At 38.3% G+C, this 24320-nt stretch overlaps 1 protein-coding gene across 2 annotated transcripts in view; it reads left to right on the forward strand.

The window, feature by feature from the left end:
* The window catches only part of grin2bb (glutamate receptor, ionotropic, N-methyl D-aspartate 2B, genome duplicate b), a 123338-nt gene that overhangs the window by 82734 nt on the left and 16284 nt on the right, over positions 1–24320 (forward strand). For both annotated transcript variants that reach the window (XM_044113294.1, XM_044113296.1), the window contains 8 exons: positions 9308–9422; positions 9589–9779; positions 12463–12634; positions 14252–14405; positions 16122–16247; positions 17398–17627; positions 19282–19442; positions 22156–22343. In XM_044113294.1, coding sequence (XP_043969229.1) covers positions 9308–9422; positions 9589–9779; positions 12463–12634; positions 14252–14405; positions 16122–16247; positions 17398–17627; positions 19282–19442; positions 22156–22343 — 1337 coding nt within the window. The remainder of the gene's footprint in view (positions 1–9307; positions 9423–9588; positions 9780–12462; positions 12635–14251; positions 14406–16121; positions 16248–17397; positions 17628–19281; positions 19443–22155; positions 22344–24320) is intronic.

Here is a 24320-nt window from a genome sequence, read left to right on the forward strand (position 1 = left end):
TAAAAAGTGTAGAGGCACATCAATGGATGATGTGCCTACTGACGATTTGAATTAGTGACTAAAAAGGAAGGTGGTTCTACAAATTCATGAATGAAACGAGACTACCAATAGAAGTACGCCACATTGTTTTGAAAATCATCTATTATTGTATTTTCATTTCACAGTTATGAGATAGACTAACACAATATAGTGTTAGTCTATCTCATAAAATTCTTATAAAATAGTCAAAATGGAAATAAATCTGGAAGAGCTGAAGGAGCTCTACAATCTGCTGTTTTTCATTGTGCTTTCTGCTACACATCTGTGTATTTAAAGCCAGTTTTAAAATAAAACCTGGATAATCACACAATCTTTGTGTTTCCTTTGCAGTCTCTGCACATGTGTTTTTCACCATCTAATTTTACCTTTAAAGTAGTGTTTTCCTGCAGCAGGAAGGAAACATTATTGCATTTCTTAATGGCACAATGAAAGTGTCTGTCTTATAAATTTGCTTCTTATTACAAGGCGCACAAGCCATTCTAGTGTGCTTCTGGGTATCAGGAGCTCCTATATGTCCTCCAAGGATCTCTTTTGGAGTGCATTTAGTCAGGCTATCAATAGAAGCACTGCTTTTCCCAAAGCAGTTTTCAATTTCCCCCCAGTTGTATTAGATATATATATTTTTTCTTAACCAGTCTGATTTTTTTACCCCAATATTTAGTAGGACAGTCATATGGCTGTCCAATTTCACAGAAAATGTGTTTTAATCACATGAAGCTAAAACAAAAAGTCATTTGTTTTATTTAATGCATTAAGTAGAGAGTAGTTTGTGTTTCTCTGAGGATAAAATTTAGCATGAAGCACTTTTCCCTCCTTTTGCAGTGTAATTGCTGTGGAGGACTTACTCTTAAATCTCATTGATATACAACAGGATCTCTCATTGAGGAATAAGAATTAACATTTTACATCTGCAGCACTGTTTGACCCTGCTACTGCTTTTCTAAGCCTAGGGATTTCTAGGGATTGATAAAAAAATTTATATATGTGTAGATATGTGCTATTTCTTTAATTTACCTTTATTTAACCAGAAAAGTCCAATTGAGACTGAAAACCTTACGTTCAGTGGAGTCATGAACAAGAGGCTGCAAAGGTTACAAAGGTTATACAACATGAAACTTATGATCTTTTATCATGAAAAAAAGAAAGGACAATTGTTATTTTCACTTCAATTTGAATAAATGTGTCAGATTAAAGCTTCAGAATATGGAATGATAAAAAAGCAACACGTTTTTCATTAGAGATAATAAAAATGGATGATGTGCCTACTGACTACATGGAGAACATCTGTCTCTGTAGCATGATACTGCCACCACCATGTTTCGCAGATGTTTCAGTAGAAAATGAAATGTATTTCTACACACGTTTGCTGATGCTGTTTGCTCACTAAAATTCATCAACTAATCTCTGCTGCTTTTATAGTGACATTAAATTAAGCTGAACTAGCTATGGGACTTCTCAAGACAAGTAGAGTCATCTTGTTTTATTTAAGGGTATCAGATTAAAGAGGTTTAATTGTAAACCCCTTTAACTGAAACCAGTTTTCAAAGTTTTATTTGCTAAGAGCTTGAGAACCATTTACTCCGCATACTTCACATTTTGATTCATATAAAACACGCTGAAGTTTTCCCTTGTAATGTGGCGAAATGTGGAAAGGTTCAAAGGTGTGAATACATTTGCTCGGCACTGCATGTCTTGGTTATTCATCTTTCAGATCAAACAAAGATATCCCTGATATACCTTTTACTCAGTTAAACAAACACAGAATGCAATCAGTCACAAGGCAAAGGAATTCATCCAGAATTAGAGAGTCTGTTTTCTTTAATTCTTCCTGCCTAATTAACCTGAGTTACCCCACTTACCATCCTCAGGGACACAATCTGGAACCACTTAAGTCAACAACAGCTTTCTGCTAAACTGAGACGGTTCGTTGAGTTGCTGGATAACATTAATGCAATAAATACCCTTCGGAACCTTTTTAACATTTCCCCTCAGAGCGAATGTTAATGTCAGAGTTGAGACCAGATAATAAGAGCTGTCGTTACTTGAAGCTCAGTCCAACACTGTGATGGAAGTGTAATTATACCTCATCACTTTGATTCAGCAAGATATAGACAACTTTGAAATGAAGTTAGTATGCAGCCAAGGAGCTACTGCAGGTACCTGGGATGGATATATTTAGGAATTTAAATCAGATAAAAAAAATTTTTTTTTAAAGAAATTCAAAGTAAAGCCCTGATCTTCTTGTATCCTGTGGCTTGATAAAAATAGACAGAGATTTCTCTCCTCCTCTCCAGTCTTGATCCCATCAGGGCTTCCAGGGCCTTGGCTCAAGGTTTTAGCATCTCAGTTTAAAGCGCCTAATATTTTATTAGCATTTCCCTTTTTTAAATCACCTCTTCAGTCCAGTGAGGGCTAATTAAATGTATTGATTAGGCAAGAGAGCGGTTCATATTTCATACGTCATATCAGCATATCCTTGGTAATCAAATCTTCAGTCATAAGATGTCATAAATCAACAACTCTTGTAGTTTTGTTTAGTGTAGTTTTGCTTAGCATATTGTCATATATTATCTGACCTTTTGTCAATATTTTTACTTTCATACATAATCTGTCAAAGCTTTTAGAGGAAATAACACCCTGGAGAATCCCTTACACTATTGCATATTCACAGCCAAAACATAGTTATATGGATGCTGCAAGCATTTTTATGCATATTGCATGCAACAATATGCATACCAATGTAGGGCCTATAGGTAGGGAAATAAAAACTGTATAATTTTTTACTAAAAGTTCACCCTTTGAAATTTTAGACATTTTGTCACATTACACTGTCTAACATCAGCGTATTTTATTGGTATTTTGTCTCACAGACCTACACAAAGTAGCATTTTGCTGTGGTCTCCTAAAAAAACTTACAAAACAAATATATGAACAGAATGCAATCAAAATGTAGTTTAGATGACATGGAGGGCAATTATTCCACTTCACATTGTGCTCACATGACATCCTAATAATATTCATTGCAGTTTGTGTTGTAACAGGGCAAAGTGTGAAGCTGCATGGTTTTTACAAAACACTGTAAATTCACCTGTCAGAGGTGGCATACTTCATTATTTTCTACGTACTTTGACTATAGGATGACATATAATAAGTATGGCTTCTCAGTTTGAAGGCAGCCTAAATAAAGCACAAATCAGTACCTGAGGTTTTTCAGAAGGTCATTGCTCCCGACTCTCATGTTCATATCCAAAATAAGAGCGTGCTCTGATGCAGGCTCGCTCTACTCAGGCTCCACAGGTAGCTGTCTGATGTGTCCTGCTCTACGGGGGTTCTCATGGGCCTAGATCACATGGAGCTCCTGTGGACTCACTTATTAAAGGCTGCAGCTCAAAGAGGCTCAGTGTCTTACATCTTTCCTGTGTGTAGTCCTCATCACTCTCTGTATGTGTGTGGTGCCAGCGCTGAGCCTTCAGCTACGAATGACTCAATAAATAAGCAATAAAATTATGTTGGAGTTTAGAATGGGAATGCAACTGCTTTTAAAATTCAGCAAGGTGCCATGCAGTGGCAGAAGAGATCCTACCAATCATCACTATGAACCTCACATTGTTTATGCCAGGAGAGAACAGGCAAACTATATTATTTCAATATATTTTCAAATAATAGTTTAGTTCTTTATCTGCACTATAAACACTTGGAGTGGTCTCTTTTTTCACAGCTGTACATTTTATTTACTCATTTTAATTTTTTAATGCTATATGCATATATTAGTTTAGCTATAAATGTAGTTAATTGACTAATTTTGTGTATTTGTATTAAACATATTCCTAAATTTAAAAATTATCTTTCAGCTCATTCTCAGTGACTATATTCCTCTACATGGTGCTCTTCGAATATATCAGTGGTCAAGATTTGTGGAAATAAAATAAATGTATGTATGTTATGTTTCAGTAACATAATTGCTTTAGTTCTCTAATATTAAGCTTTTGAGATGTTTTTTTTTTTCTTCATGTTAATCCAGGTCAGTAAAGAGAGAAACATGGGTTCTCATCCAGGCTAGTTTTTCCAGTTGTTTGACTATTTTTATGTTTCTGGCTATAGATTTGAACAAAATCAGATGAGTAGATATTTTCTTGTGTTCATTTTCCACCCTATAGAAATCATCACAGAATGGTGTCAGTTGTGGTGATTTCACTTTTCTTCTTTAGGTAGGATTTCTTTTCTTTGCATGTAATATTCTTTAACATGACCTAAATATGGTCCGGTGTAAATATAGAGCGCACAATAAATTGACATAACAGAATCAAAAATGTGTTTATGTTTAACTAACATGAACAAGGTTTCACACATAAAATGTAAGGCAGTGAATTTCTTGAGCATAACTAGTTTTAAAGCACAACTGCTTAACTTAAAAAGTAACATCTTAATAGCAACAGATAAATAAACTTCGACTTTTGTTTCAACCAGACAATCCGCTCTGGCAGTACTCTTGTGAGTTTCCACAAGTGTTTGATGCTCTCTGTTGGCTTTAGTTAGCCTGAAAAATCTCGTCTGTGATCCTTCAACATGTGAAGATATTAAGCCTGTGATCCCCCGTCACCAGTCTGTTAGTGTGAACATGTAGTCTTTTCAAAATCTGTGATGACTGAGAAAGCCATGTAATGTGTCCCTAGCTTTAGACTTTTCTAAAGCTAGGGACTTTAGGAAACTAATTGCAAATTTTATTACTTTTGATGCATCAAGCACATATTTACATGTACTGATAGTCTCACATGGTCTGCACTGTATAACGAGCAGAGCTCATGAGTGTACAACCGTCCTCAAACCGCTTGATTTATTACATAAGAGCACCTTTAGGAATAATGGGAGCAAAACTTGTCAGTACCAGCACTGTCATATACTTGGTAGATATATAGAAAACTTTGAAAACGTAATCATGTATTCAGTTGCTTGCTTAATTTAAAAAATACTTCATCACTCTGTCTACATGTGGACAAGTCCTCCAGATCTTGTAATATATTTGTATAAAGGATATAAATAAGTGTACCCACTCGTAATTTTTATGTGTAAATTAAATAAGATTTTGTGAGTAAGACAGTAGCCCAGATGACTCCATCCTTGAAACACCTGGGCTATAAAAGTCTGAAATCAGCAGCTTCAGAGTTGTTAATTTTAGACATTTAGAGCTTTAGATCAATGTAGCTGTTCTCTGTATACAATATATTCCTTCGTTAAGAGGAGCTCTTGTATTTGATCAAACACCAACAGTTAACTGAATATTTCACCCACTAAACCTGCTATTTGCTGGTTCTTCTCTTCAGGTTGGCCTTTTACAGAAATTTTCTGCTGCTTCTATGAAGCAGATATTTTCAAATCAAGCACATATTTTCTCTCTTAAACACATCTTTTCATAGGTTGATCTTATGGGAACTATGAGTCATACATCCAAAGCCGATAGAAACAGTATGCCAGTGTGTGTATATGTCCACACGCAGCAGAGACATAAAGTGTATTTTTACATTACTGCATTGCGGTGACAGAGTTTGTGATCCGGCTCAGCTCCACTTTGATATACAAGAACCAATTTAAGAAAGGGCATTTCAAAAGCTGCAAAAGGAAGAAAGTAGCAAAAGAGAATCATGTGCATGCGACTGATGATTCATTATGTCTGCAACTAAGAAATAAAAATCCCATCGCAGCTATGATTAGTAAGGGAACAGTTGGCAAGCAAGACGCAGCGTATAGCTGTGATGAAGCCGCATGAGGTTCTATTAGCGGCTCATCCCAGTTGTTTTCACATTTACTCTCTTTCCACTGGAGTCAGAGGGGAGCTTCGACATGTGGAGGATCAAACAGCACATAAATGCTACATCGGGGGTAAAGGGCTACGAAATGATAAACAGAGCAGCGCCGTGCACTGTACATTCACAGCTTGTATCAGCCATTGTGAAGGTACAGGCTAATGCATGGCCAACTGAGCCGTATTGATGTGCAATTGGAGGCGGCGCTCATAGGTTAGATGTTCAGATTGATCTGAAAGTGGAAGAGTGAGTGGAAGTTAGTAAACACTCAGGTTTGGAATTGAGAAAAAAAACCCCAAAAACTCCCTTTGCTCTCTCTTTTTCTTTCTGTCTCTCTTTCTTGGATGAGATTACTGTTCCCATAGCAACACAGCTGATTGCATAAAAATTGCTGTGGTTGTAGGTGCCATGGCAACACGTTAAATGACATTATACGGTTTTTAGGACCTCCCCATGTCCCCATGTTGAGGTTTCTGCCCCCCACATACGTGCCGTTTCACTGTCCACTCTCACAGCTGCAGCTGCAACAGGTTGGACCTCCGGAGCCTCCACCCACAGCCGCCCTGATCTTTTCTGTCGCCTATTCAAAACTGAGATTATTCCTAGGAGGCTAATCCCATGTTACACACGCATTACAGCTCTTGGAGTGTAGCTAGCCAGCCTGCATGCAGCAATAGGCATTTCATGGAGGCTTGGGTCGTATTATTGACTCGCTCAAAGCATTTAGCCTGCTCGGGTCTGCGTGTGTGTGTGTGTGTGTTAAAGAGGGCGAATTGCTCTATAAATAAAATCAAAGACACAATGGAGAGAGGCGCTGACTGTTTTAGTGGGATGTACTTGTGATAAAATCTTGGGCAGATTTCAGCCTCATCTGTTCTCTGGATTTACCCGTGAATAGACTTATTGTCTTTGTTGGACATGATGATGACAATGGGTGAAATTTAAAGGTCTACACACACACACACTGCTCCTTTCTGCTTGCATTCAAGATATTTATTTCTCCGGTGGATTGTTTCAGAGGCGCAGCATCTCCATGGTGATGGCAGCCCACAGATCAGGATGAGAAAGAGGGAGAGAAGGAGGCGGCTGAGAGCGAAAGCCATGCTTCCAGCTTATCTGCCACTGCTCTACACTTGTTGACACACATACTGTATATCCTGATATGGATTCACCAGGCAGTTAATATACTCTCTCTCCCTCTCTCTCTCTCGGCTTTTCAGTGCTTCAAGCTCTCCGTTCTGGTTGCTTGTCGCTCTGCTTTCACTCCCACCTGTACTCCTTCTTCTCCGCCTCCTCCTAAGTCTATCAGGTGGCATATGTTTCAAAGTGGGTCACCTTTGTAGTGGTCCTGGTCCTGTGCTTTGAATGCAAAAATGTCAAGGCTACTACTTCTACTGATAAAAATAGCAAGAAGAAAAGGCTAGAACTTCATCGCATTTCCTAGTACTATCCATACGCCTACACCTGCCCTGATCTCTTGACACTTAATTTGAAGTAGTTCTTAAATATTGCATGATACTTTGAAATGAAGTACTTCTTCAAGAAGTTATGTCATCGACTGTGGCCACTAGATATTAGATAATCATCCACTGTTTCTGTATATCATGTCGACAGTTATTGAGCCAACAATAGACATCAGCGTATAATATTAGAATCAATAGTAGGCACCGCTATTTAAAAGTATGTTGCACTCACTCTAAAACTGGATAAAATGGACAAAAATATTAAGACTTAAATTCAACCATGTTTATACCCATCATATGGCAATTACATAATACATAACATATATTTTCTATGTATTACAACATAGTATGTTGCCCTCGAAAGGGTGATATTTGTTATTGCACATCTGTCTGTACTGTTGTACTTCAGGACGTGATTCTTTGGAACTAATTTTTCAGTCAAGGTTTCAGTTTTGTACTTGTTGTATTGCTTACGCTGTTGATTTTTTTCCAAATCCTCCATAGTATCTGTTTACACAAAGGACTAAAGTAATTTAAATGTGTCTGTGGTCGTTGGAAGGCTTATAGTAAAACATTTAAAACATTTTTCATAGTATTTATTTTGCTTGTAAAGTGTTGTGACAACGGTGTCTAACAAAAGCATTTGTATACTTAAAACTACATGCTACATGGAAAGGGGCAGATCTTTGTGTCTACAAATGTTAAACAACATTTCTTCAGCGTCACCTTACAAGATGTTCTTTTCTTGATTATACACAAAAGATTCGAATAAAATTACATTTCCAATATTACGCTGGAAAAAATATGAATGCGAAGCAGTGAGTATTCATAGCAATGAGTTTCCACTTTTAGAAATATCTTGTATTAAAGGTACCTTTTGTACGTCAGCTGTCAAGAAAATAACTGTGTGAAAAGTTAAAGTGTGGCTTGGTTTGAGATGCTGCTCTCTACATGCTCTGAATTTGTTGAGCTTAAAAGTTAATCAATCAAAAATGTTTATATTAGGGTAACTATATCAATTTAACCTGCCATATTGATATAGTCATTGATTAATTAAGGCAAAAATAGGTTAAATTACAATTGTCTACTCGTTTTAAAAAAAGTGAATGAAATAATGAACAAGGCAATATCAGAAAAAAACATCACAATATGTCTTAATATTTGGTATCTGTTCTGAATTCAGTGCAAACTCCTAAGTAATATGTATATATATTTATTTCCATCTCAACAAGGTTTTATTTTAAGAAGTTGCTTCTGGGTTTTGTCTGTTTTGGCATTGAAGCAACTTGCAGCTTTTTTAATTACAGGCTTCACCACCGTACCTCTTCTTTACTTCCAATATTTTATAAGCTGCATTAAACAACAAGAGGCACTAAATATGTTACAGGCGTAAAGAGTTCGAATGCAATAATGAACTAACACTTATTGCAGTTCAGGCAGTTCTTTGCAATATGTTTATTTCGTACAGCAGTTTTGCGATAAATTAACAATATCTTGTTAATCTTGTAAGATTAAGAATGAGATTATTTCCTGGGTCACTGTTTTAGATCTAGAATTTGATCAAGATTCTGCAGAGTCTGTCCCAACAGCATGAACAGAGCATTTGGGTTAAAGAAATAACCAGCAGATTCCTGCGTGTACAGGTGAAGAAAATCCAGCAAACATGTCAGGATATTTGAAGGTTTCCCACAGTTACCAGGATGTAGAGAAGGATCTTTTGAAGCTTAGTTTTTGTCGACTAAACTTCCTTTCCTGAGATGCCAAAATGTTTGCATCAGATTGGTATCAGTTTTTATGAGAGAAAAATGTTTTAGTGTGTTCTTTCAACTTTTTCAGTCCACTGGTGTTATATGTTTTAGAAAACATGGAAAAAAAATATAAACCTGGTGAAAACTTTCACACATCTTAATCTACATTCTGATTTAGGTGATGTTAGAGTTTCTACTCTAAAGAAAAAAAAAAAAGGATTCTTGTGACTAAAACTTAAACTCTTTATTTTTCTAGGTACGTCATGAATGTAACATTTGAAGGTCGAAACCTGTCATTTAGCGAAAAAGGCCACCAGATGTTCCCTAAACTCGTCATAATACTTCTCGACAAGGACCGGCAATGGGACAGGGTAAATGTATTTTCTTTTCATTCCACCCTCTTCTATTTCCCTGTCCCTGCATTCTGCTCCTTTTGTAAGGTGTGTGCCACTACTTTCAGTTTTGGAGTGTCTCCTTCTGCCACTTGAAATCAATGTTTTGGAGTTGCCTGTGCATCACACAGCTCTACCTCCACAGGTTGGCAAGTGGGAAAGAGGCTCGTTGACGATGAGGTACCATGTGTGGCCTCATTTCGAGGAGGAGCGGGAGGACCACCTGTCCATCGTGACTCTGGAGGAGGCACCTTTTGTCATTGTGGAGGACGTGGATCCACTCAGTGGGACATGCATGAGGAACACTGTGCCGTGTCGGAAGCAGCTAAAACTCAGGTAAAAGTTTTTATGTTAATGCTTCATCTATAAATGAACTGAAAACAATTGTTTGTGAAATGTTCAAGTGTTCATGTTATGCCCCAAAGTTGTTACTTGGTTGTACTATAAAATGGTACTTTAAGGAATTTCTTTATCAGCTATGTGCATCTACAAGGTTTTTTTTTTCATTTAAAGTGGATGGAGCACATCTTTGAACATAATTTTTCATGTGTTGTGAGAAATAATCAACTGGATTTATGAAAGAAAAAAACATTTTTTGAAGACACAAGTGTTAAATTACCAATAAAAATGGTTCCGTTTTCTTTTTGCCATTTGCTCATAAACATCTGCAAGCTTAGATGAGTATATAGGTGCGTGTGTGTGTTTGCATCTCCTCATGTTGGCGTGTACAAGTGCACACACAAGCATTACAGTACATCTATAGGGATTTACAAAGTTGACTCTGAGATGCAGAGCAGGACATTACAGTAAAAGAGATTGATAATGAAGTCCAGTAAAAAAAACTTCAAGTTTAGGATATAACAATGTGATAAAATGTGATAAAGTCAAAGAGGTGTAGGCGTGTATTTGCAAATTGGTGTATGTTAGTCAAAGACAAATCAACAAACAAGTCAGTTCCATTTAGAAACATGCCTGTAAGTAAAGTTTGTTTTTTATTAATTTGGCTGCATTCTGCCTCTTTTTGTCTGCTTTGTAGTATTTTCTGCTGCTACAGCTCGCTGTAATCACGCTCCAGCTCTTCTTTTCAAGCCTGCGATTACTTTGACTTGTTTCACCTCTCCAAAGTAGAACACTGGCTCGGTTTCTGTCCCTGTTTTCCTCCCAGTCACATTGACCCTCTCCTTTCCCAGCCCTGCTTGGAGTGTGATAATGAATTTTGTTCAGTCGTCTCCTTTTCTATCTCTGGTCTACCTGAAATCTCCCGAGGCAGCACCACATCTTCTTGCTCCATGTTTTTTTTTCTTTATTGAGATATCTTTCACCTCCATTCTTTCTCCCAATGCCCGTCTTCGCACTGCCCTCCTCCGCCTGTCTCCCTCACAGCATATCAGGCATAGGCGCACCAACATACAGGTTTATTTTCAGACACAAATGTGCGCAGAGCCACGTGGAGTCGTCTTTAAACGCATACCTGTACTCAGCAAGCTTCTGCAGCGTTAGTGCTAAAACCTCGTGCTCTGTGCTGCATTTTTATTGCCAGGGCTGTTCACTTAAAGCAGCTTGATTTCAGAAGGCAGCTGTAGGAATAAATAAAATTAACACAAAAAGCACAAACACTTTTGTCCTTGCTCTGGCTAAAACAGCATCCACTAACTGTGCCAAAGCTGCCATTGTGTTGGTGCACAGCTGTTCTGCACCTGTATCTGCTGGGAGCCAGCTCAGCCTATTGACTGATGACGCATGGCTCGGTTAGATGTTTGCCTTCCCTGTGAGTTATTCTTAGACTTTCATTACTGTATAATTTGGATGGAAGAGTTAAGCCTGTTTTCTTGTATTAGAATAAAATTGGCATTTGGGAGTGTTGTTGTTTATTTTTTGCTAATGTAAAAGTTAATCAAGTGACTGAAAAACAGCATGAAGTACAACCCAACTCAATCTGTGACTCATTCATTTACAGGTTTCATGTGAGAAAAATTATGGCTGCATTATGCTTGAATTTTTTTATACAGTACAGACCAAAGGTTTGGACACACTTTCTAATTGAATTCAATGAGAAGGTGTGTCCAAACTTTTGGTCTGTACTGTATATTTTACAAATTTTAATATTATTATTTTTTTTGATAGGTCAACATTTTTAAAGGTTGTTATAAAAACTATCCCTTTACTCAAATACTTCTAAATAAAATACACAGAAAACATTTTCTTTTAGAAGTCACCTAGTTGGTAAATGATTTGTGATGAAAAAAAAGCCATAAAAAATAGTTTTTGCAGTTTCCCACAAGACAAGCAAACAGATGAAAGAAGGTGCTCAACCTGAACACTCCGTTCAAACAGTAAAATATGGTGGTGGCAGCATCATGCATTGGAGATGCTTTTCTATAGCAGAGACATGGAAACTGGTCAGAGTTGATGGCACAATGGTTGAAGCTAAATACAGAAAAAAATAGGAAGAAACCAGTTGGAGATAACAAAAGACTTGAGAGGACGTTCAGCAGAAAAAAACTACAAAGTATGCAAGCAGAGATGTAATAGAACAATAGGTTTATATCAAAGCATATCAATGTTAACATGGCCCAGTCAAAGTCTAATTGTAGCAAAAGTTGATTCTTTAAAGTTTTGACTTTTGGGTTATACATCATGTTTTCAGACTTTTTTTTATTTTTTATTAAAAATTATCTGGTTTCTACCAGAAGATAGCTGGAGTGAGGGTAGAGGATGCAGATGTTGGCACTAAATGGAAACAGGTGATCCGGTTTACAATCATGAACTGTTATATGAAAGGTTGATGAAGCACAGAGAAGTTTGACATTGTAAGGAAACATGTGGAAAAGTTCAAGAGGTGTGAATACTTTTACCAGTCACTGTATCCATTCTGTTCAGACTTGATGTAGTTTTTGTGATGAACTGTTCAATTCAGAGACATTTTGTGTCAACCCAGGACTTTTGCATGTGATCTTTCAAAAATACTGACCTGCCATTTTTGCTTTTTCTCTGCTTCCCTCCTCGAACCAAATCGCAGCAATCACACAGGCGATTCGGGGATTTACATCAAACGCTGCTGTAAAGGCTTCTGTATCGACATCCTGAAAAAGATTGCGAAAACTGTCAAGTTCACTTACGACCTGTATTTAGTTACCAATGGTAAACACGGCAAGAAGGTTAATGGGACCTGGAACGGCATGGTGGGAGAGGTAAGAACACTTTTCACTAATTACTGACTAACAACAAGTAGTCACATTACTTTTATGTAAAATCTTAAAATAATACTGAGAAGAAAAGGGGAGTGTGTTATAGTGACAAGTTTATCCCCCCTTTGGAGAGAAGCACCAGCTTTGTGTGGTCTGTAAGCAGGTTGAAAATACCCACAGTGACAGTTCATGCAGACCTGCTGGCACACCAGCTGATTTTGGATTTCACAGCTGGCAGAGCACTGCAGCAGAACGCAAGAGATATTACCATACAAATGTTACTGAGCCACTGGAGTGACGCAACCAGGCAGTGCACCAAAAATAACAAATATGATGTGTGCTTAAACCTGCATATTCATTCCAGCTGCAAGATTGTTCATGTTTGTAAACTATAACACATCCCACATAACACAAATACAGAGAGGGCAGCCTCAGTTTGATCAATTTAACATCTGCTGGTATGCAGCGAGAGATAAGTTGTTGTTCCAGGTGTAGCCTTTTAATTTAGCCTCAAGCAGATGTCAGCGAGAAGCTGCACAGATGTGAAGCGACTCTTTCTGTGACGGGGCTGCGCATGCATCTCTGTGGGTGTGGGTAAAAGGCACACCAGATATGACTTCATTTATAATTCATCAATAAAATTTTTTATTTATTAAATCTATGAAAGATCTTTGTCTTTTCTTTCCCCCCACCCCGCTCATCACTTTTACCGCCGTTACTTTGAACACCCATAAAGCCGCTTTTCAAGCTGTTTAGAGTCTCCCTGAAATATCTGAAATAAGAAATTCTGCACAGACACTTCAACAGCCCGAAAATGCAGTCCCACTCACAGAAATATTTTTTTCTTTTATTTGCTATGGCTGATGATGCTGTCTAAGTATCTGTCTCTGTTAGTTCCTCGCTGTCTCTGTCAGGACATCTAGCACTTGTTTCCCACAACCCGGCCTGAGGGGAAGCTTGTGATCAGATCCAGCAAACCTCAGGAGGACTCAATGAAGGTTCCTAATCAGAGATGGAGTAAGAATACAGAAGACGTGGATTGGAGTGAGGGGGAGAAAGCAGCCTCGGGCAAAGACCCACATTACTGCTGCACACATTACGCAGTCAGCACAGCTCAGCCGTCCAGCATAGATGTGCAGCTGATTGTGTCTCATCTTAAAATCTGAAGTCTTTAGCTGATGAGGTTTCCACTTAGGCAACGCTATGCATACTTTAAAGCACAAGCGAGTGGTGAGTGATTTCATTTACATGAGCGAAAAACAGGACAACAGATGGAGAATAAAAGAGGAGGCCTCGAGGAATAAATGTGATGGCGGAACAAAAGTGTGCAAGAGTATTATTCACTCTATCATACGTAGTTTTTAATAATATAGTCATTTGTCCACCGTTTTTACTCATGGCCAGAGGCTCCAGAAACATGAAGCTAAATATACCTGAACACGCAAGGAGAGCATGCTGGTGGGAGTCAAACGCTGACCCAGAATAGAGATTATGTAGACATTAGACTCTTCGCTGCTTTCTCCTAATGTGAGAAACCTGGAAATCACATTAGCTCACTCTTTTTTTTAAATCTATTTCTGTAACAGAGCCCCCATGTGTTTGTGTCTGTTTGACCCCCAGGTGGTGACAAAGAATGCGCACATGGCCGTCGGTTCCCTCACCATCAACGAGGAGAGGTCAGAGGTCATTGACTTCTCCGTGCCGTTCATCGAGACGGGTATCAGTGTCATGGTCTCCCGCAGCAACGGCACCGTCTCCCCCTCTGCCTTTCTAGGTGAGGAGAAACACGCCTGGCGCTTCTGGCAAAAAAACAACTAGATGCACATGTACTCACTCTTCACATCATAAATGCACAGCAATGCACATTTCAATACCTTTTTACTGAAGTGAGTACCAATGGAAACAATGATATCAGCTTCCACTGATTTGATTCATTTTAGCTGTCAATGTTGTTTCAGCTCATATTTTAGGAGCAATAAATGTTCCTGCAAGGACATAAACCAATCTTCAGCTTTTGGGCTTCGATCTGGAAATCAGCTTCACACTTACAAACACATTCTTCATTTGTGTTAAAACTGACTGGTAGTGACTGATGTGTCTTGTTATAGTGAAATCCTTCCTGTCTTCAAGTTTTATGGCACAATTATATCAAAAGGCCAAAATTCGTTATTTTTACACCTTTTTTTCCAGCTGCATTTGGAGACAACAATTATGCTAATTTCCATCCCTGCAGTCAAAAACAAACATACAAATGCATAAAGAAACAGTAACATTAAATTCCTGCATAAGGTAACGGCCAGCCAATAAGAAAATAGTGCAGTCTGCTCACATGTGAGCTTTTACATTACTTGGCAAAAAAAAAAAAAGTTACCAGCTGGATTTAGCTAAGTAAATAGATGCCAGCATTCTGTTGGAAAATTACTGCGTGTGCAATTATCTTTGAGATAGTAACAAGTTATTTAACCTCAGCTGATGTCGACACAAATGTGGAATGATACAAGTGGTTGTAGAAAAAAGGGAAAGCTCAGATCATTGACATCAAGCAGATAAATCATCTGAGGAGTTTTTGCAATCCACTAAAATTGGATTAAGAACTATCCATTTCTAAAAACTGGAAGGAAAACGTAGGGAGACATTGTCTTGGAGAAAGAAACATTTGCTCAAGTTTGTTTGCTCAAACAAACTTGAGCAAATGTGATCATTTAAACATTCGGAGAAATCAGAAACAAAAGCAGAATTGAGAGCTATATTTAGCAGTCAAAGTTAGAACGCTCCCACATTCACAACGTGAAAAGATCCAATGGATTAGAACTGAAAACGGGGAAAAAAGTTTTAGAAAGATTTTGTATTACATTTTACCAAAAAGTTAGCTAAAGAAGCATCAGAAAATTATAATAAAGTCTATATCTCTTATTGTAATGAGAAATGTTGTTGCAGATTAGTTGCTAATTAAATGCACTTTTTCTTTAAATAAAAGCACAGATACCCTTCTAGACCCAGCCAGTGTTTCCTCTCGCCCACTGATCGCTGATATAGACAATGGATGATGGATGAATAATACTTTTCCATTTAGCTGTAAAATGACACTATTATAAATATTATGGCATTTTAAAGAGTTTTCACTCAGGTCTCTTCATCTCTGGTGTGATTACAGCTCAAAAACGCAGTTTTGTAATAAAGCCTAACAGTCCAGAGCAGCTGTCAAAGTACATTAATCTAATAGCTTTGTTTGTAAAGTAAATTGCTGCGGGTGAAAATTACCGTGCAGAATATAAAGCAACTGGAAAACATGCTTACTTCTATGAGTTTTATATTCAGGCTTACTTCCCTTCCGATCAGATCTGCTTGTCATTGTTCGCACAATCTCAGAAAAATCCATAAACATTAACAGAACAGTGCTTGACTGCAAAACAACAACAAAAAACACGGGGTTTTAAAATGCTTTAACACATCTGCCCTGTTTTGTACCCCAACACACACTCTCCTTCAGAGCCCTTCAGCGCTGATGTCTGGGTCATGATGTTTGTGATGCTGCTCATCGTCTCGGCCGTGGCTGTCTTTGTGTTCGAGTACTTCAGCCCGGTGGGTTACAATCGCTGTCTGGCAGACGGACGAGGTGAGAGGACACACATGCACAAATACACATTCAGAAACACACTTTCGCACGTCTGGGCCCGGTTAATTCATGCTGGAAAAATGGGGCAATGAGGTTCGATGTCAAACAATCTAACGTGCTGAAATGAAGATCGAGTTCTGGTTTCTCCTTGAATGCACCGTTCAGATAGAGAACTCCAGGTGCTAAATTGCTTTGACAATCTTTACTGAATGAGAGCAACTGGAGTGCTGAGACTTTCTGTGTGATGTCTTTGAGTGCTTATCTACATTGACAGTCGCTTAAGCTCTTTCACTAATGAAGGGGATCATTGACAAGAACCAGATAGGTGGTCTTAAGCATTCTTAGCCTCACTGTGTGAACTAGAAATCACCTGTTCTGCTATTGGAATGTCTGCTTTTGTTTTAATAATATTATACGTAACACAATTGTTGCACTGCTGAATGGACAGAATTAGATAGAAAACATGATTCAGATTTAACAGTGTGTGTTTAATTGATGAATTTTTAGCAGATAGGTGCACTCTGATTCACCTCTTTATTTTCCTTTTTATACACAAGACCTACTTTAGAGATAAAATTTTTTATCATGGTTTTTTTCTTGTTTGTTTTTTGAATAAGTGTTAGATTTCTGTTGAGAATGTTGAAATTTCTGAATGGTTGGATGCCTCACAAAGACACATAAGTAGCCTGATGTTGTCTTACATCTGGCACCTCCAAAGAACAGCATCTTCTGGAAAACTAAACAATATAATTTTGGCATGAAATATGTGTAGGATCCCTGTATATACAAGACTCTTCTGTGCTTCTGCTGCGGCAGCCGCATCATCATAGCTTGTTGTGCGTCCATCTGCCACTTTGCCCTTCTCGCTCCCACATCATCGGTGTTGCCACAAAGCTCCTGTAGGGAGTATTTGCTTCCTGACACCTTGTCATACAGCCACAGAGGCAGGTGGAGCAGAGTGAGTGTATAAAAGCCAGACTGTCCCCGCAGTAGCTGCAGGAATAAATGAAAACTCCTCAGTACATACTGTGATCCCTGACAAATTCAGTGGTGGCGATCCTTAAAATGCCTCCCACGACATCTGGTCAGAAGTAAATAAAGCGCACTGATCCCACTACTGTCCTCTCGTCTTCTCATTCTGTCCCTTTAGAGCCCGGCGGTCCCTCCTTCACCATCGGCAAGGCCGTCTGGCTGCTGTGGGGCCTGGTTTTCAACAACTCCGTTCCTGTGCAGAATCCCAAAGGCACCACGAGTAAGATCATGGTGTCAGTGTGGGCCTTCTTCGCTGTCATCTTTCTGGCCTCCTACACTGCCAACCTGGCTGCCTTCATGATCCAGGAGGAATATGTGGACCAGGTGTCGGGCTTGTCAGACAAAAAGGTGAGAATTTTGTCTGACATTAGTGAAAATTTGTGCTTCTAGAGCTTTTTTGCAGACTTTTTCATGTTACTGGTATAACTGATGTATCCTTTTTAGTACTTAATACCATAGATAGATTATAAATACAGAAGAACAGGATTTTTTTGTGTCTTTTCTGTGGAGTAGTAGCTGTGTATTAGCATTCAGCTGTTTTCTTTTGGTTCTTTTGGCTCAATGGCATAGAAAAAGTTTAATTTTATATGCCAAGCCATTATTACTATCAGACCTAGAGCTTTGGGATTCCATGAAACTCGGTGAGTTTCATTATCCACAAATAGAAAAAACAAAGGGCAGTGATGAACCTTCACAGGAGTGGTCAGCATGCTGAAAATACTCCAGGTACTCACTGACGACCCATCTGGTCACAAAATAACCCAGATCAAGCTCTCCAGATCTCGCTCGCCTCAGCAGATTTCAGAGTTCATGATTTGGTAATTAGAAAGGGATTGGACAAAAATGTCCTCCATGTTAGTATTCTCAGGTGAAACAGTCAAACATGGTGGTGTCAGTGTCATGATCTGGAACCGTTTTGCCTCACAACCTGGACGACTTTAAGTACTTGGCGGTAACAGTCAGAAAGCTTCTGCCTTTCTGTGTGTGACCTTGAGTTATGCAGCCGGTCCAAATAAACACGATCAGTTCCACCTATGAACGGCTTTAAGAAGTAAATAAAAATTAATCCACAGTGATTTAAACTACCGATTTCCAGTAATTGCAGTTTCTTGATAGCAGTTGTTTTAGGCAAAGGTGGCTCACACCAGTATTGTGTTTACAGAGCAATTAACAGGCTGCTTTTGCACTTTTTTCTCCCTTACTGGATAAAATGATTATATGAAAATAAAATTTTCTATTTACTCAGGTTAAAATCAGCTTAAGGCATTTAAGTGTAAAAAAAATAGAAGTGATCATTGAGGAACCTTTTCATGATGCTGTAGCACATTTAGCTGCCAATGCTACATAATATATGCAAGTTTTGCTTAAATGTTAATTGTTTGCCACCAGACCTTTTAGAAACATGTAAACATATTTTGACATAGGTTAGCATACATGGAAATGGTGTGAGAGCAGCTATGAGATGTTGTATCAAATTATAACATCCTTAGTTGAAATTGCTTGCTCACTGTTGCTGTCTCTCACCTTGTAAGAATGTTTCTATAAAGAAAAATCTTTCATCTTTCTTTCTTTCCTTCCTTCCTTCTGCAACAATTAGTTAATCAAAAAATCTGTGGGTTGCGATAGCCAGATAACAAAATGTAACGCCTGGAGCTCAAATTTCAAAATTCAAAGTGGAGCTGAAATCATCTGATATAGTAGCCTTTTTTTTATTTTTTTTATTGATCCATGTAACCTTCACGTTGCACCAAGAAATTTTGATTTATTTGTGATTGTCTTTTCATATACGTGCAAAAGGCTGAGTCCAATTCATGTCTCTGCTTGCACTATCTCTAACGTCTCCTGGTGTGCAGAGTGTCTAAAATGTTCCATCTCTTTTTACTGCAACTCTTGGCACTTGTGTAATTCTCTGCTTTTCCTTTTCTTATCAGTGCTTTAGCAGCTTCTTGCTATTTTACATCCAAACGAGAATATCTCTATTTTTTTCCCCTCCTTGCTACAGTTCCAGAAGCCGAATGAGTTCTCTCCGCCTTTCCGGTTTGGTACGGTGCCCAACGGGAGCACAGAGCGCAACATCCGCAACAACTACAGAGACATGCACGCCTACATGACCAGCTTCCACCAGAAGAATGTAGATGAAGCCCTGTACAGCCTGAAGACTGGGTGAGGAAGGGACAGAGAGAAAGGGTTGGAGGAGGGTGGCAGAGAGACAGATGGGGGATGCAGTCAAGAAGGGAGTTGAAAGGATGTCAGCATAAATAAAAAAGACAGTGTTAAAGATCTAGAATGTCGCGCAGTGATGCAAAACAGAAAAAATATGATGAAATGATAAGAGAGGGCTGCAGAGGAAGAGGGATCATTCGGGGGAATGTGAAGGAGCAGTCAGCGGGGGTGCGCTTCTGCCTTACAGTGGCGTCCAGAACAGCAGTGGAGCTTGTGTTTGCTTTATAACTGAATCTTTGTCACTCTTCCTCTCTCGCTGTCTTCAAACATTTTCATCAAGCACTGCCAAGGAAACAGGAATGCAAAGTTGTGATGTTTCACCGATGCTGAATGGCCACAGAAGCCTGAGGTGCCCTGAGGCACATTTGATGGTAGCAGGAGGAGCAGCAAACTGTCATGTCAATCAGTCAACTGACTGTGGGTCAATATGTGGAAGATACACAACTTCTCTGGAAAATGCTTTACTTTAAACAATGGGAAAATGGATCCTGGACATTTTACAACAGTGTTTTAACTTTATTAGACCAAAACAGGAGCCATAGAAACCACCCACTGATTTTGAGAGGAATTTATGGAGTTTATTACAAACGTATCCACACCCGTTGAACTTTTTCACATTTTATAACTTTATAATCATTAAACTTTAAAGTATTCTGTTGACATTCTATGGGACAGACTATTTTAAAGTAGTTCAAAGTTGCAGAGCAGAATTAAAGTGATTACGTTTTTAAATTTTTTCAATAAAGAAGAATCTGAAAAGTTTGTCATGTATTTATCAGGCCCCAGAAGTTAATTAATTTAAAAAGGGTTAAGGTATGTGTCAACTAATTTCTCTTCTGGAGTGTGAACATCTCGCCGAAGATTCTCAATATGATTCAAGTCTGGACTTTGACTGGGCCATTCTTATGCACAGCTTTGTTCTAAACCATTTCATTGAAGCTTTGATTGTATGTTAAGGATCAATGTCCTGCTGGTCATAAAACTCCCACCTCGTTATTTTTACAGCTTTTGATAGATTTTCTTTGAGGATTTTGTTTGTAACTCTACTGATCATCAAGCCTGTTCAGCTTCCTCGAATTCCACACAACATGATTCAGCAACCTGCAAGTTTCACAGTGGGGATAACGATTTCAGGTAGAAGTGCAGAGTTAGCTTTCCTCTTCATGTTGCCTTTTGCACGTAGCCTAATGTGTTCAGTATTGGTCTTGTTTAAAAAGAGCACTTTTTTCCACCCTTGCAGTGTTCACTTTATGATCTGTGGCAAACTGCAAATAGAACTTCCTTCTGACTTTCTTGAAACGCCTGCTTTCTTCTTGCCTCTCTTCCATAAAGACCAGATTTGTAGAATAAACAGCTAATAATAGTTCTGTCAAGAGATTCCTCCTTGTGAATTCTGCAGCTCCTCCAGAGCTGCCACTGGCCTCTTGTCTGCTTCTCTGACTTTCTCTGCCAGTCCGTTTAGATGGACAGCCGTGTCTTGACAGGTTTACAGTTTTGCCATATTCTTTTTATATTCAGATTATTTTTGAACAGTACTCTCTGAGATGTTCAAAGTTGGAGATTTAAAAAAAGAAAACTTAACCTGAGTCTTCATAATGTTTCATAATTAATCTAAATTAAATTACATACAGGTAGCTTGAACTAATTAGTGTAATTTCTAGTGCAATTGATTGCGTTTGATATATTTATTTATTCCATTGTAGGACTATTAAAGCATATGTCACTGAATAAAACTACCTGCTGATAGTAGCTTTCAAATGTACGGCATTATTCTGAAACAGTTTTTTTCAGTTTGTGTTGATCTTTCACTTAATATCCCAATAAGATACATTAAGGTTTGTGGTTGAAACATTGAAAAATGTGAAAGAATTCCAGATATCAATACTTTTTTGAAACACTTTGGGTTTGATAGAGACCTTTGAGTTTTAACTACATAAAACCAATCACCATGACAGTATGTTCACCAATACCATGACAACAGAGTAACTTAAAATCGATATGTTATACATAAGTAATGAGAAAGACAGCAGGAAATTATTAAAAAAGTGAAATTCATATATATTCATCACACATGAAGTGACATATTTAAGGTGTTTATTTCTGTTCACTTTGACAATTAAGTCTGTTTGATATTGAAAACCCAAAATTTAATTTTAAATTAGAATACTGCATAAAATTGATAAAAGAGATTTTAAAAGCACAAATGTTGATTTACAGAAAAATATGTCCATGCACTGTACAGTATGCACTCAGTAGTTGGCCATCGGCAATTCAGTGTGGCATGGAGGTGATCAGTCCGTGGCTCTGCTGAGCTGTTCAGGTTGGTTTGATATTAGCATTTAGCTTCTCTGCATAGTTCCGATGTCTCTCATCTTCGTTTTGGCAATTCTCTGTAGATTTTCCATGAGCTTTAGGTCAGTCTAGTTTTCTGGCCTGTCAAGCGCCATGGTCATTAAACCAGCTGCTGGTACTTTTGGCAGTGAGTGCAGGTGCCATGTGCTGCTGAAAGTAACATTAATCTCTCCATAATGATGATGAAGTTCTTGAGAATTTAACTGGTGGGCAACTGGAATACGTACATCAACTAGACTGTCCTGTGTGAGGTACAACTATGAGTTTCTCCATTGTAACAGCACATCTTTATGCTTCACAGGAAACTGGATGCCTTCATCTATGACGCAGCAGTGCTAAACTACATGGCTGGCAGGGATGAGGGCTGTAAGCTGGTAACCATTGGGAGCGGCAAAGTGTTCGCCTCCACAGGCTACGGCATCGCCATCCAGAAGGACTCGGGCTGGAAACGAGCTGTGGATCTGGCTATTCTCATGTTGTTTGGAGATGGTAAGGTTGGAGAGCATTAGTAACACGTGACTCATGACCAATAACGAGCATATACAGAACTTCACGAAGGTCTAGAGACATTCCTGATTTCTTTACATTGTGCTTCCTGTGAAGCAGATGTTCCAACAATATTTGCTCAAGATTTCTGAAGAGCAGCTTTTCTTTGAGTGCCTTTTACTTATTTTCAGCCATTTTTAGATTTTCTTTTTTTTGTTGTTTTATTTGTAACTAATCTGTAACCTATAAATTATTAAGGTAGGAAAATATTACTAAACTCAAAACAGTCCATTTTAAATGTGATCTTGAAACACTTTGTAGAAAAGAACACAGTTACTCTCCATATTTGCAAGAGAATCATGTAAAATTTTACTAAGCAATTAGATGGACTGAAACATTTTTTTTTACTAAGTTGACTCCAAATTGGCTTAAGAGACATGCTTTCTGGATTCATCTTGACTTTCAGATACTACATCAGCTGCAACTAGTGTTTTTTAGGCCTGCAGCGACTTTTTTTTTTTTTTTTGCTCTCCACATGACTCATTTTAAGCAAGCGCTGCATAATATGCCGTCGTGGTCAGTTGTTAGAGCTTAGCTGAAATTGAGAAAAAAAGAATTGAAGGAATCACACCAATCAGGCATCAGTACTCGATTTCTGATCTCCTCTGTTGTAACATAGTAGCCTGATGATTTTCATTGATTCCAATTTCTCTTCAAGCACTACATTTAACATCATCATGTGTTTTTCTAGCCTTGCTGCTGTGAGTTGTCATTAAATATTTATATAATATTAATTAAATATTAAACATTAATATTTGTAGCAGAGCACTATGTGAGAGAACAGCTGCTGTAAATCAAGGTTTTACTCGTATATTACAACACAGATAAACTGTTATAGTTCAAGTTTCAGTCTTCCTTTAACGCAGACTTTAGCGATTAGCATGGCTGGTGTGCTTCAGCATAGTCAGTGTGAACGGCAGAATCTGTGTGTAGAGAACGCAAACCCTTACCTCTGAGATTTCCTAAATGGTGAATCATTTACAAGTACAGCCTGTTCCCTATCAAACAGGTTGAAAACAGAAAAGGATAAAACAGAGGAACTTCTATCTAACAGATATGCCTGGCTGGTATGTGCTGCAGGTCACTTCTCGGTCACTTCTCCCCTTTGCCAGTAATGTTTGTTGCAGCCTGAACAAACAACTGATGTGAATCTGGAGAAAACACAAGCTTTTTTTTTTTTTTTTTTTTTTTTGCTGATAGATGGAGTATTTGTTGGGATGACCTTTTAGATGTGATGTCTTAATGTGCAGGGAAATGAAAATGTTCAAATTTTGTTCACCACCCATTTTCTAAGCAAAACTAGGAAGTTTGCCTCCTGAAGGACACAACACAGATTTGGTGTCGAAACGTGTCATATTTCTATTGGATAATGCATATCTCTCTTTTGTAGCAACTTGCGCCCAATGCCTGTGTTTTCAACAACGATTATTAAAATTTAGAGCCAAAAAATGCTTAAACGGGCAGCTTTCAGTGTTTGATAGAGTAGAACCAGAGAAGCCACTCAGAAACTGTTGGGTTGCAGGATGAAACAACCCAAGAGCCAAGCCAAGTAGGCGTAGAAGCTTTAATGTAGTGTGAGTGTATATTTAGCTGCTCAGGAAACACTGAGAAAACTGTTTGCCACAAACCAAACAGTACTGATGAAATTACCTCAAAGCAACATCGTAGATGGAATCCCTCTTATGCATACGTTTCTATATCCTGCTGCACAGGTGTGATTGACAGTCGGTGATGTGGATTGCAGAAACTGCCTCCATATGTTGGCAGGCTGACATGGAAAATAAATTCACCAAGGGACATGGGAAGCAGATTTTTATCTGATTTATACTGCAACATCTCAACAGAGAAATTACACTGAATATGTCAGTGATGTAATTTGCTGCTGTATTTGTTATCAGTTTCTGTCGGCTTCTTTTCAGG

This window comes from Gambusia affinis, linkage group LG04 (assembly GCF_019740435.1).
Source record: "Gambusia affinis linkage group LG04, SWU_Gaff_1.0, whole genome shotgun sequence".
Taxonomy (NCBI): domain Eukaryota; kingdom Metazoa; phylum Chordata; class Actinopteri; order Cyprinodontiformes; family Poeciliidae; genus Gambusia; species Gambusia affinis.